Here is a 13094-nt window from a genome sequence, read left to right as displayed (position 1 = left end):
ATGACTTTATATCCATGCTCAGATGCCAAGGAGCTCAGAAAGTAACCGACTGTGACTAGTAATAATCAGATATATAGAGATTAGAAACACATGTGCATCGTAGTGTCAATTGTATTAAAACTGAATTTTTCTGTAAAAAATATGCTTTATGTATTAATTTTTTTATGTGTATGACTATACTGGCTCCATGTATGTGAGTGCACGCATATCATGCAATGCCACTGAGGTCAGAAGTGGGCATCGGATTCTCCTGGAACTGGAGCTAAGGACAGTTTTTAGCTGCGATGCCAGTGCTGGGACTTGAACCCCAATCTTCCACAAGAGCAGTCAGTATTCTTAACCGCTGAGCCATCTCTCTAGTTCCTAAAGTTGGATTTTTAAATTAACTAATTTATTAATTGATTTTGAGTCCTCAGGATTGAACCCACGGTCTTGTGTATGCTAGGCAGGTGTTCTGCCACTGAATTGTATTCTTAATCCTGGAAATGGTTCAAAACTCACATTGTAGGGGTTAGGTGGCCTCTAGTCTCAAGGCTTCAGGGAGGAGTAGGCCATAGTCACAGATACAGAACTCCACTCTGGTTTATCCCCCTGCTGGCTGGAAGTCTTCCCACCCTACACAGAAGTGACTGTGAGGAGCCTCAGGCAGGGAGCCAGGCAAAACCCAGGAGTTCTCCCTCTTGGGTGGGGTGGTAGGGGATGTGTCTTAGTTGCATCAGGTGTTCTAAGTGTTCTTTAAGTACCTCAGGGCCTCAAATACCCTAAGAAAAAAATTCCCCTGCTCCATTACCAATTACTAACTACATTAATAAGTTGAACTTCTTAGGAAAGCTCTTCAGACTACCAAATATAGAAGCTAAATCTCTTCCGCCCCCCATTATATTTCTTCACTTAAATCTACAGGAATAAATTGTAACTATGCATATTTATATTAGAGAACATACATGATATAAATATTCTATTTTATTTTTTCATCTGGTATATTTAATATTAATAAACTGTTGATATTAGTTTTGTTAGTACTGAGAGCTCCAACACAGGGACTTATTTTTAGCAGACTTTGAAAACCATTCATTACTATATTGTACGTAATGCAAAATTTCAGACAAAAATGTATGCTTTAAAATATCTTATTACAGTTGTCAATGAGATTTTTAAGTGTTAGGCCAGGTAAAATAATATAATTCCACATCTGCTGTGACAAAAAGACATGGCAATTGAATGCTACTCTAAATTTGGTAAGGCAAAATTTTAAGAAATTTTGTTAGTAATATTCTAGCTACAAACTAAAATCAGAGTGGATATGGTGACATTCACCTGTAGTCCCCACACTTGGGAGACTCAGGAAGGAGGATAGAAAGTTCAAGGCCAGCCTGAGCTATATAATGAGACTCTGACTTTTTAAAAAGAAAGAAAAATAAATAAAATGAACTGAAATCACAATAAGATAGAATTATATTTGTTGCGGGGATCTGGATTTGAGTGGGAAATGTATGAAATTTAAAAAGCTCAATTTAAAAAAGTTTTTAAATATTTTTCATTTTTTAAGTCACCCTAGAAGAGAACACCACAACTATATTATGCATAAATTGATTTCCTCCAAAAACAGATATTCAACACACTGAAAGTGGCATTCCTTTGCAAAAGAATTAAAACTTAAAATTCAGTTTTCCCTTTTTCCCTGTGATGCATGTTCCACCAAAATTCATTGGGACTGATGAATGGTAACACTGGATAATTAGCAGTTGTCCTCAGCACTGAAACTCAAGGTGCCCAAGTGTTCAGAGGTCACTCAGAGACGCAACTCTGAATTGAATTTTCTCTTTCTTTGAGGTAATGTCTTTGAGCCCCTTGTACATTTTGTTCCTTGTCAAACCACCTTAGAGCCTTCAGGAGCTACAGTCTCTGTGGCTGTTCTGTTCTAGTCTCCTGGTGGTACCTAAATCATGGGATGGATCTCTTTAAGACCTACACAGGGGCCCTTGTTTCAAAATAACAGAGAATGGAATGTTTCAACGTTCAGCTGTATGTTGCAATGAAATAGTTTTTAACCTTCCTGCCAATCAGGTTAAAAAAGAGATTGGCCACTGCTTACATCTGAGGAGACAAGACTTTCTAGAAACAAACCTATTGGGAGAATTTACTTTTCACCCCCTTACAAATGGAGCTGCGGGCTTGTTCTTAAAAGTCTGTAGCTTCTCTGTTTTTGAGTTGATTTTGTGTTCTATAAAATCAAAATCTCCTAAAGGATGGAGCACGGAATCCATGTGTTTCTATTTGCCTTTTGTTTTAGCCACTATGGAGATAAGACGAATGAATGGAGACTAGGGTGGAGGTTGGAGGAATGTCAAGACTTTGAATTTATGACACAGAATTTAGTCCTCCAGACTGATTGCTTAAATTATCTTCAGCCTCCATTTTGGCTTTCTGATAGCTCCCTTTTAAGGTCTGATTATTAAAGATACTGTTAGGTAACTCTCATATTTTAAAAAGTCCTTTACTAGTACAGTATTTCCACATTATAGGAGAAAAGACTTTATGTGCTGTAGAGATGGAAAATGTTGGTGCTGCCAAGAAGCAGGAGGCTGCCCCTGCATTCAAAGGCAAGAGAAGTGGGATTGGCCACTTAGAAGAACATCCTGGGAAGAGATGTAGGAAGGAAGATGCTTTGCTTTGTTTTGTGTCTGCCGTTGTTCTTCCTATGGTGAGAGGATGGAAAAATAGAGGTGATGTCTCAGGAACAAAGTCGGGTTTCTTAGTTCTATCACTGAACTTTTACCAATAACCCAAGATGCTCTGTGTCTCTTTTGTGGCTCTGAACGGACACTACAGATCTTTTGTCCCCAATGCTCTACTCTGCAAACTCTTCCAAGTTCAGCTCTGCATAAACTATGTTCCATTTTGTTATAGCATCCAAAGCAAGAGCCATGTCATGCCTGTGAGTCAGTATGCTTGGGTGCCTCTGATTCCACTGCTGGAGAGATTTTCACCATATTGCCTGGATGGCTAGACGTACCAGAATTCTAGATTACATCTCCATTCCCTCAGAAATCTGACTGTTTTAAAGTGTCTAAAATGCCTTTCCAACCTCCAGACCCCATGTTGCTCCTCGCCTGATTTTGCAATCAGTGCAACAACTGTGCTGTCATTTAAGCATTTGACTTTGGGTGTTAAAAAGAAATGAATGAAAACATGAAAAGATCAAGCTCAGGGCAACAGTAACATGCTATGCGTGGGGACAGAATGGGTACAAATAGTTTAGAACCAAATAATTTGTAGTTCCATGGCTTGATAAATATGTCTTCTTTTTTAAAAAAAATGGTCATCAATGTGTGTGCATATTGTGTGTATGTGTGCACATGTGTGCATGCAGACAAGCATGCCATGGCGCATGTGTGGAGGACATAGTACAACTCTGTGGAGTTGGTTCTTTCCTTCTATCTTTACATGGGTTGTAGGAATTAGACTCACCAGGCTTGTGCGATAAGCACCTTTACCTGCTGACCCATCTTGTTGGCTCTTTTTTATTTGTATGCTTTTGTTTAGTTTCCTTAATATATAAGAAACTCTTTCCTTCCTTGATGTTCTTCAAGGTGGCCAATCCCACTTCTCTGCATTTGAATGCACAGGCAGCCTCCTGCTTCTTGGCAGCACCAACATTTTCCATTTCTATAGCTCATGAATATTTTTCCCTATAATATGGAAATATCGTACTAGTTTCTCTTTATTATATACTTCATAGTGAATTCATAGAAACAATAGATTTTATAAGTTGCCAATGTTTTCCCTTCCATTGCTCTGCTAGTCTTGTGCCGTTCCACAGCACATTTTACTATTTGATGTTTATTACTGTTTGTCCCTCAGAGGAACTAGTCCCAGGACTACTTTGTAGCATGTGGTTTCTCATAGAGCTACAGGCTAGGAGAGGGGTGCTGCATATGAGTGGGAGTCCTGGACCAGAAGAAGGTTCTAAGCACTGGCCAGCTCAAGGAACACTAGAGCCACCACTGTCTTGCTCTTGTGGGGGGCAGCTGGGAAAGGATGAACAAGGCCGGAAAGAAGGGTCCTGCTCATGTTGTCCTCATCCTGGCACTGGAGATGGTGGTTTCTGGTATACAAAAGGACACTGTATCTTGCAGACCCACACTGTATCACAAACGGAGGCACATCCCTTCTTGGGTGTGTCTTTACCCAGCTGGGCCTCTTCTGAACACCCCAAGGAAACACTGGGATATAAAAGTGATTTTTAAAATTTATTATTATTATTATTAGGGGTTTTTTGGTCTTTTTGAGACAGGGTCTCCCTGTAGCCCCAGCTGTCCTGGAACTCACTATGTAGACCAGGCTGACCTTGAATTCACAGAGATCTGCATGCCTCTGCCTCCCAGGTGCTGGGATTAAAGGCATGCGCCACCACTCCCAGCCCTATTTTTATTATTTTTAATTGTGCGTGTGTGTGCACGCAAGTGCCCATGGCAACCACAGGTGCTGAATCCCCTGGAACTGGAGTTACATACAGTTTAGAGCCACCTGATGTGAGCACTGGGGAACTGAATTTGGTGTTCTGCAAGAGCAGTACTCTTTCTTAAACACTGAGCCATTTCTCCAGGCTCCAAAATATATTTTTTGAAATACTTAAATTCTTAATACTCAGGGTGGTGTGAGGGAGGACTTGGGCTGTTAGAGTACTTGTTTAGTATAGGCAAGGCCCTAGTGCCACAGAAAAGGAGGTGGGGAGGAGGGGGGAAGGGGGAGGAGGAGTGAGGAGGAGGGGGAGGAGGAGGGAAGAATTGTGAGAAGCATATGAATACTTTTTAAACTAATACATTTTTTAAAGTTATCTTTGAAAATTCCTTTTAGCCAATAGCGTTCTCAACCCACCATCAGTATTTGGCATTCTTGGCATAATCATGACTGGCCAGGCATTTCAGACTTTGGCTCTGCTTCTCTGACTTTTCTGACCACTTGTCAGCTTCCTGAAGTATAGGAGTGTTCTGGGGATCTGGCTGACCCTGCCTTCCTTCCCAGGGTCTCACAGTCTGTGTCTTTGCCCTGTAGCTAGGGAGAGAGATCTACCAGAAGCATTGCCACATGCTCTAATTAAAATGCTTTTAAAATGGGAAAAGTTGTGTTATGCAAACACACCCATTTTTCATTTCCATTCCTAATACATTTGGAGAGTCCAGACTTTCAGTCTAGGAATGGGTTGTTTCCACTGTGACCTTAATTTTAAGGACCCTTCTCAGAGCCTGAAACATGAAGGAAATAAAATTAACATCTTATCTGATTGGGATATGAAATGTCCTGTCAAACACAGGCTGCCGTATTGTGGCAGTTTCTAGAGAGAGGCGAACTTGAGTGTCTTTTTTTAAACCTACATAATCCTTAGGGTAGTGATATAGGAATCTAATAAATATTTTATGGTGCATTTGTATCCCAAAACTTTCCAAATATTTGCTAAATAAAAGAAAAGTAACTAACTACCATGTGCTAAGTTACTAGCTCTATATTAATCATTCAGTTCCCTCTTTAAAATATTTCCTTTGTATATTTATTTGCTAGGAGCTTTCGTATGTCTGAGAGTTATTAAGTAGTGTTTTCTGTTACTTTCTTTGGCTTAGAAACAAAATGGACTAGAAATTGTGCCAAAGCCTGCCTAGGAATACTTACTGAATTCCTTTGGATTTTTCTTGGGCACTGCTGTTTGTTTTTTACTGAAACTGACACATAATGATTAATTGCATAAATACTAATTATTTTTATAGCCTTTTCCACAGATGTTTCTCTCATAGTTCAAAACCGAACTAGACAGCAAAAAATGAAGAAAAATGTTGACAGCTAATTGCATCCTGGGTAGAATGCAATTACTGTCATAAGTGGGCGGCAAATTTACTAATACTGGGGAGTTTTATAAGTCAGCTGTGCACTTGGAAGCATGGGGCAAGACTGCATGGAACAACTTTTGCCTGCTGATTCGCTGAGACGCAGGCCTGCATCCTAAGCTGAGAGGCTGCTCAGATTCCACAGGGAAAACATCACTTCCAAATTCCACTTAATGAGAGTGAAATTGAAAACAGGCACAACTAGAATTTGGTATGAGGAAACCCTTACCACCTGACATAACACTCTCAACAGAAATATAATACAAACCACATCTGTAATTCCCAATTTTCTAGGAGCCACACAGATGGAGTTAATGTTAACAGTGTTTTTCACTGAACCAACTGCAGTCACTATATTATCGTTTCAATGTATAATCATCATAAAAATAATGATTTATTCTACATTTTATATTTGCATATGAAATCTATATCCAGTATCACCAGCATGCATCTCAAATTGCACTAATCATATTTAAACTGATCGGAAGCCACAAATAGCTGGTGGCTACCATGTTGGAGAACTCAGATCCATACAACCTTGGAAGATTAGAGTATAAGAGGGTGACACACTAGAGAGAACACCATAGTGACAGGCAACACTGAGCAATTAACCGAATGATGTTCAATACCTACAGACCCCATTCTTTGATATATGACTTTTTTTTTACACATTGTCTATAAAGTAGATTTTTTGGTAGTACACTTAAATGAGAATTATTGACTTTTTTGTAACAAGGCACTTTGTTCTTTTTTTCTGTTGTTTTTGATGCAGGGTCTCGTGTACCTCAAGCTGGCCTTGAACTCACCATGCAGCCGAGGATGACCTTAAACGTCTATCCTCCTGCCTCTACTTTCCAAGTGTTGGATGACAGGAATGTGCTACCACACTTGGCTCCTTATGAAGCACTTTCTTTGCAAATCTGTTCAGACTTCAAGATGTAGAACAAAATTATGTTTAGTAATCTTGAACCGAACCTGGGTGTATTCGTTTCTGAAAAGAAAAGAGATGTAACTGCATTTCTGATAATCTGGTGTTTTCCTGTTTCAAAAGCACTCTCAATCTTCTGTCGACATCTGATTTAGAAATATTTATCTCCTGATTTCTGTTCCGGTTGTCAGCTTAGACTCACAGTCAGCTAGAGATGAGCTCCTTTGTCCCAGCTGCCTCTCTAGGAGCTGTAGAGACTGCCACACATCTACCAGTATGTTAAGGAGGATCCAGTTTGTCTGGATTCAACTGGAGTTCACTTCCTGATTAAGTGATTCCTATTCCCTTGAGGTCACTTGTCCCATAGGGAACTTGAGCACTGTCCTTTCCTGTTTCTCTGGCTAGGAGAGATCTCTTCAGTCTTTATCACTTCTCTTTATGATCTTTCTAGAGCATCTACAACATTTTCTTTGTGACAGACACCTCAACTGTGGTCCTGTAAGATTCAGACAGGTCTCATCAACAAGTTCCCTCAGCTTCCTGTTCACTGCTAGGGAAATGAATCTTGGCAACAAGAGAAGGGGGATGATACTGTGATAACAGGAACACTCACCCACCTCTGATTGTGTCTGTGTTTGGGAAAGCCACTTTTCCTTCATTCCTAAAGAGAGAACTCCCAGCAAATCAGTTTCTAAGTTCTTTGTAGCTCTGGCAATATATATCATTAATAATGAATCTAATACCAGATAAACCATTTAAAGAGCAAGAGAACCCTAAATTCTGATGTACTCTTTAAGTAAGAAAATGCACTTCAATCTGGAATACAACCCCTAAACTCTGTTAGTCCCATCAGCAGATAAATAGCTGCCTAGACACCTCAGTGTCATGACACAGTGCAGGTTGGGTGGAAGCAGTGTATCATGCACATAGTCTATAAATGTCAGTATCAGAAACTATAGACTTTCCATTATATTTTAATAGAGGCAAGGTGTATACAATTCAATTTTAGTTTTTCTTTTACCTTTCTAATAAATATAACATTTTAAAATTAAAATGCCCCATTCACAAAGAATGGATAGTGTATGGCACATGCTGTTTATGAAACAAAGTAGACACTGGGAGCTAACATTCCTCCTAAAACTGGATCTCTGCTGGCACCATCCTTCCCCCATCACCCACTTTTCCATCATCGTGGCCTCTGAAAGCAACCACTCAGTTTTGTTATAACTTGCCTGTTATTGAGGATGATTATTTTTGTCACCTATACATAAATTCCCAAGGAATCTGTTGTTCTGTGTGGCTTATTTTTGAGACCTGGGTTCGTGGATGCGATTGTCTTGGATGACTTCCTGGGTTTTACTCCCTGTAATGGCTTTGGAATCCAACCGAGCCATTCTGTTCAACTGAGTATTCATTCACTTTTTCAGAGGCTTAATAATCTATTGATTATTAAGGGAACCCTGGTGTATCTGGCTGGTCTCCTGTCGACTATCATCTGACTTGCCTCAAGTTTTGGCCGTGACTGTCTCTGAATTTGTCAAAGGTTTTTGCTTAGATTAGAATTGCTGGCTTGTTGCAATATGCAGTTTTCTAAGACAGAACTAAACTGTTTTCTTAGATGATGGTAGGCATTTGAATCCCTGAACAAAACTTACTATTATTATATTTTTCCACCCAAACCTATTGGAAATAAATTGGTATCTTATTGTCTGATTTTCATTATAGTCATTTATGAGTTGATCATGTTTTCATATATTTATGAGGTTCATGTTTCCTCCTCTGTAAAATGTTTGCCTTTATCTTTTGTCTATTTTAATGAACTCTTTTATTTGCAACAATTATATACACATATTTCTTTCATGTATTCCACTTCTTTACCTATTACATCTGCTGTAAAATATCTTCTCCCAATCTGTGCCTTTCCTTTTAAATTTACTTCTGCTGTGCTTTGACAAAGATATGTGTGTTATTTTAATACAATCTGGATTGTCAATCATTTCTCTTTTCATTTAATGCCTTAAGGAAATCCTTTCTTGCCTTGAAGTGCTAAGATATAGTCTTCAATTTCCTTTAATTTTAAAAAGAATTTTGCTTTTAACGTTTACGTTATTAAACCATGAAAGATTCTTTTCTTTGTGGATAAACAATGTCTTACACTTTTGTAAAATTGCCCTTCTCTTTCCTGGGGACCCATGGAGTATCTTTGTTATTTCTATAGTTTTGTGTCTGAAGCTGCACTGTGCTCCACTACTAAAGCCGTCTACTTCCACATGAGTGCCTGCTTTCCCTAACTGCATGCTGTCCAACATCTGGATACCTTCCCATCACTCCCTTCTTATTCTTTTTCAGATGTGTCTTGTGCTTGAACTTTAAATTTTATTTATTTGGAGTAGCTTGTGTGTCTGCTAGGGACATGTGTTATAGTCCTGTGTGTGTGTGTGTGTGTGTGTGTGTGTGTGTGTGTGTGTGTGTGTGTTACAAGCATGGTAGTCAGAAGAGAGCTCTCTGGAGTGAGCTCCGTCCTCCCACCTTGTGGGATCCAGGAGTTGAACTCAGGTCATCAGTTCTATGCATCAGCATCTTTACCAGCTAAGCCATCTCACTGGCCCATCCTTGCACTTTAAAACTTTCATGAGTTTTTGTTATTTGCTTGTCAATTTACTAATTGTTTTTGGTAACTTGTACCTTTAAAAAAAGATTATTTATTTTGTGTGTGTGCATGTATGTGCACATGTGTGAGTGCCTATAGAGGCCAGAAGAGGGCATTGGATCCCCTGCAGCTAGAGTTATAGGTGGTTGTAAGCTGTCTGACATGGGTGTGGGAACCAAACTCTGGTCCTCTGAAAGAACAGTAGTACTCTTAACTGCTGAGTCATCTCTCTAGCCCCAGATAGTTTATAACTTCATAGGAATACTGTTGAATCTGTTCTGTTTGGAGAGATACTTCTTACTGTACTTCTCACTATATCAAGTCTTTCTAAATATAAATTGTCACTTGTATCCATATATTTTATCCATAATATTTTGTCTTGCACATGGTTTCTTATATTTATTCCTAACTACATTAAAAGTGCATTTTCTACCTGGGTGTCATGTCACATCCTTGTAAGCTCAGTATTTGAGGGGCTGAGGCTGTAGGAGTGAAGAGCTGGAGGACAGCCTGGGCTACATCATAAAACAAAATACATTTTTGTTTGTCAGTATGTGATGTACATTGATGTTCTATCCAGCAAATCTGAAAACCTCCTCAGTTGTAGAATGCATTCTTTTGTGTTTTTCTTAAATAATCTCATCACCTAGGAATAATTACAAAGTTTCTATCTTTCCAATTTAAAAAAGTATTTATTAGTTTTATTTTTATGTGTATAAGTGTATTGCCTGCAAGTATATAAGTGCACCTGTGTCATACAGTGCCTGCAAAGGTCAGAAGAGAGTATCGGATTCCCCTGGAACTGGAGTTACAGATGGTTGTTAACTACCATGTGGATTCTGGGAATCAAACCTGGGTCCACTGCAAGAGCAACCACTGCTCTTAACTCCTGAGCCCTCTCTCTAGCCCCATATCTTTCCAATTTTTATAGCTTATATTTCTCTTTTCTTTAAATTTATTAACGTGTGTATGTATGTATGTATGTGTGTGTACATGTGCCAGCGCGTACATGTATGAGTAGAATTTGTGGGAGTTGGTTCTCTCTACCATGTGAGTCCTGGGGATTGAACTCAGATCATTAAGTGTCTCAAATCATTCCAGAACAGTAGCTCCCAAGTTGGGATTTCAGTATGATGTGTGAAATGTTATGGGGCAGTCACTCATATTTCTTTTCAGTTTCATTTGGTTCCTTTACTAATGTCAAATGAAGGTTATATTTCAGTGACCCCAAGTCAGTTTCCCTTGTTCTAGTATCTTACTTTGTCCTTTAGTGAGAGTGACCTCAACTTCCCTTCCTCACATTGTTCCTTCACATTGGAGGGTCAGCATCAGAGAGATGTCATTGAATGATTAGGGAAATTCTTTTTTTTAAATTGTCTGACAGAATTTGCATAAATTTAGAATGATCTTTTTCAAAAGTTAAGTAGAATTTATCTGTAAAACCCTCAGGCTGTACTTTCATTTTATGGGAAGGCTTTTATCTTCTAATGAAGTATTTGAAGAATTTCGTTTCAAGTTGTTTTGATGAATTGTATTTTTTCTAGGGATTCATTCACTTGACCTGTGTCTCCCTAGTCATTCGGGGTCACAGATAGTGGGTCCGCCAAAGCTTTCTCGCTGTGTTTCTAAATGCTTTGAGGTCACAGAATCGCAGGTTCCCTAGCACCTTTTCCTCATGTCTAGGTAAAATCTGTTTGCGGTCTGCTGGGCTGGCTGGTTGCTTAGCTTTTGTTCAAATGCAGGGTAGCTGAGTTCATCCATTTTTCTAGATAGGTTTTCTTCTCCCTTCCTCCAGGCTGATTGTCTTAGATTTTCAGGAAAATATGAGATATTTTGTATTCTCATCATACTCAGGGTACCAGTGTATGATGAACCCGGGTGACAGTTTGATGGTTTTTGTATCATAGAAAACAGTCACTATTTTCAATGTGGGTGGCGTGGGATGCTTTTGTGGCTATAAAATGGCATTTAAAAAGAACATAGATGGGGCTAAAGAGATGGCTCAATGGTTAAGGGCACCGGCTGCTTTTATAAAGGACGTGGCTTTTACAGAGGGCCATGGCAGCTAACAGTTGCCCATAACTCCCGTTCCAGGGAACCCAATGCCCTCTTCTGACCTCTGTAGGCATTGCATGACATGGATGCACTTACACATATGCAGGCAATACACACATACACATAAAATAATAAATATTCTAGAAAAGAATATAGACAAGACTGGAGAGATGGCTTAGTCACATACACATGAGGACTAGAGTTCGGTCCTTAGCACTAAAGTAAAAAGCTGGGCATGGTGGCATGAGCCTGTAATCTCAGCACTAGAGAGGTGGAGACAGAGGGCTCCCTAGGCTTCCTGGTCAGCCAGTCTAGCCAACTGGTGAGCTATAGGTTCAATAAAAGCCCTGTCTCAAAATATAATGTGGAGAGCTACCGAAAGACACCCAATGTCAACCTCTGGTCTCCAAACACAGATGCATACACATGAACACTGCCCCCACACACATACAGAAGAAAGAAAGTAAAAAGGCACACAATAAGCAAAAGTTTAATTTATTATTTTTTTGTCACCTAAGAAGTAAGCAATATTCTTGCAAACATGAACTTTCTGGATAATCTCTTCTCATGTAACCAGGTAAGTAGGAATTAAAGTAACTCCTAAATTTGTCAAGAGCATAGATTAAGGAGCTAGAGAGATGGCTCAACAGTTGAGAACACTTGCTGCTGTTCTCAATTCCTGGTTCATTTCTCAGGACCCACATCAGGCAGCCTACAACCACCTGTAATTCCAGTTCCACAGGATCCAACACACTTTTCCTACTTCCTTGGGCATCTGCATGCACCTGGTGCACGTACAGACCAGTAGGTACACATTCACACACATTAAAAATACATTTAAAAAACTTAAAAGAGCACAGAGTCTAATTCCATTGTAAGTAACAAACTTGCTTTCATGAAAGACTGTCCTTTGGTTAACCATATTCAAAGCCAAGTGAAATTACACAGGACAAGCGTCACCTTAGGGAAACATTATGAAGGGTGTGCTAATAGCCTTTCAGAGATTCAAGTTTTGATGAAGTATCCAACTGTCTTGGAACACAAGATTCACTAATACTTTGAAAATATTTGGCAGGAGGAATCTGTTTGCTTGGATTCCAAGGTGGATGAGCATATTAACTGGCTCCAGCAAGAGTTTGTGAAAACAGAGAAGGACTGGAGAGAAATCGACAGGAGGATGAGCCAGACTTTGGAAATAAGAAGAAAGATGATTGGTTGCCGAATGCCTCTGAAGGAGATTCTCAAGATGTTTCCTTTCCTGAAGTGCCCCTACCAGGTATCTTTACTCACTGAAAATATTCTCTGCTGCTGGCTCAAACTGATCTCCCCCTTTCCTCTGGAGTAGTACCCAGACAGTCTAGCAAGACAGTGTCCGGCCTCAGTAGGGTGTGGGCAGGACTGCTGGCTCAGAATTTCAGGAACTCTCTTCAGATAACCAGCACTGCTGTCTTCAGGATCAGGGTTCCCTGTTGCTGTACTCACTGTAGAGGCTCCAGGATCTGTATTTTGGGATATTTATATTTTATTTATTCATTTTTTATATTTATTTATTCATTTATTATTTTTTTTAGAAAAATTA

The 13094-nt window shown here is 39.4% G+C and overlaps 1 protein-coding gene across 1 annotated transcript in view; it reads left to right on the top strand.

The window, feature by feature from the left end:
* The window catches only part of Samd3 (sterile alpha motif domain containing 3), a 52057-nt gene that overhangs the window by 25191 nt on the left and 13772 nt on the right, over positions 1–13094 (top strand). The window contains exon 7 of the mRNA XM_008827823.1: positions 12591–12791. Coding sequence (XP_008826045.1) covers positions 12591–12791 — 201 coding nt within the window. The remainder of the gene's footprint in view (positions 1–12590; positions 12792–13094) is intronic.

Source organism: Nannospalax galili, unplaced genomic scaffold (genome assembly GCF_000622305.1).
Source record: "Nannospalax galili isolate Female #2095 unplaced genomic scaffold, S.galili_v1.0 scaffold53, whole genome shotgun sequence".
Classification (NCBI taxonomy): domain Eukaryota; kingdom Metazoa; phylum Chordata; class Mammalia; order Rodentia; family Spalacidae; genus Nannospalax; species Nannospalax galili.
Note: the sequence above shows the minus strand (reverse complement) of the source record. Positions and strands in the feature narration are given on the sequence as shown.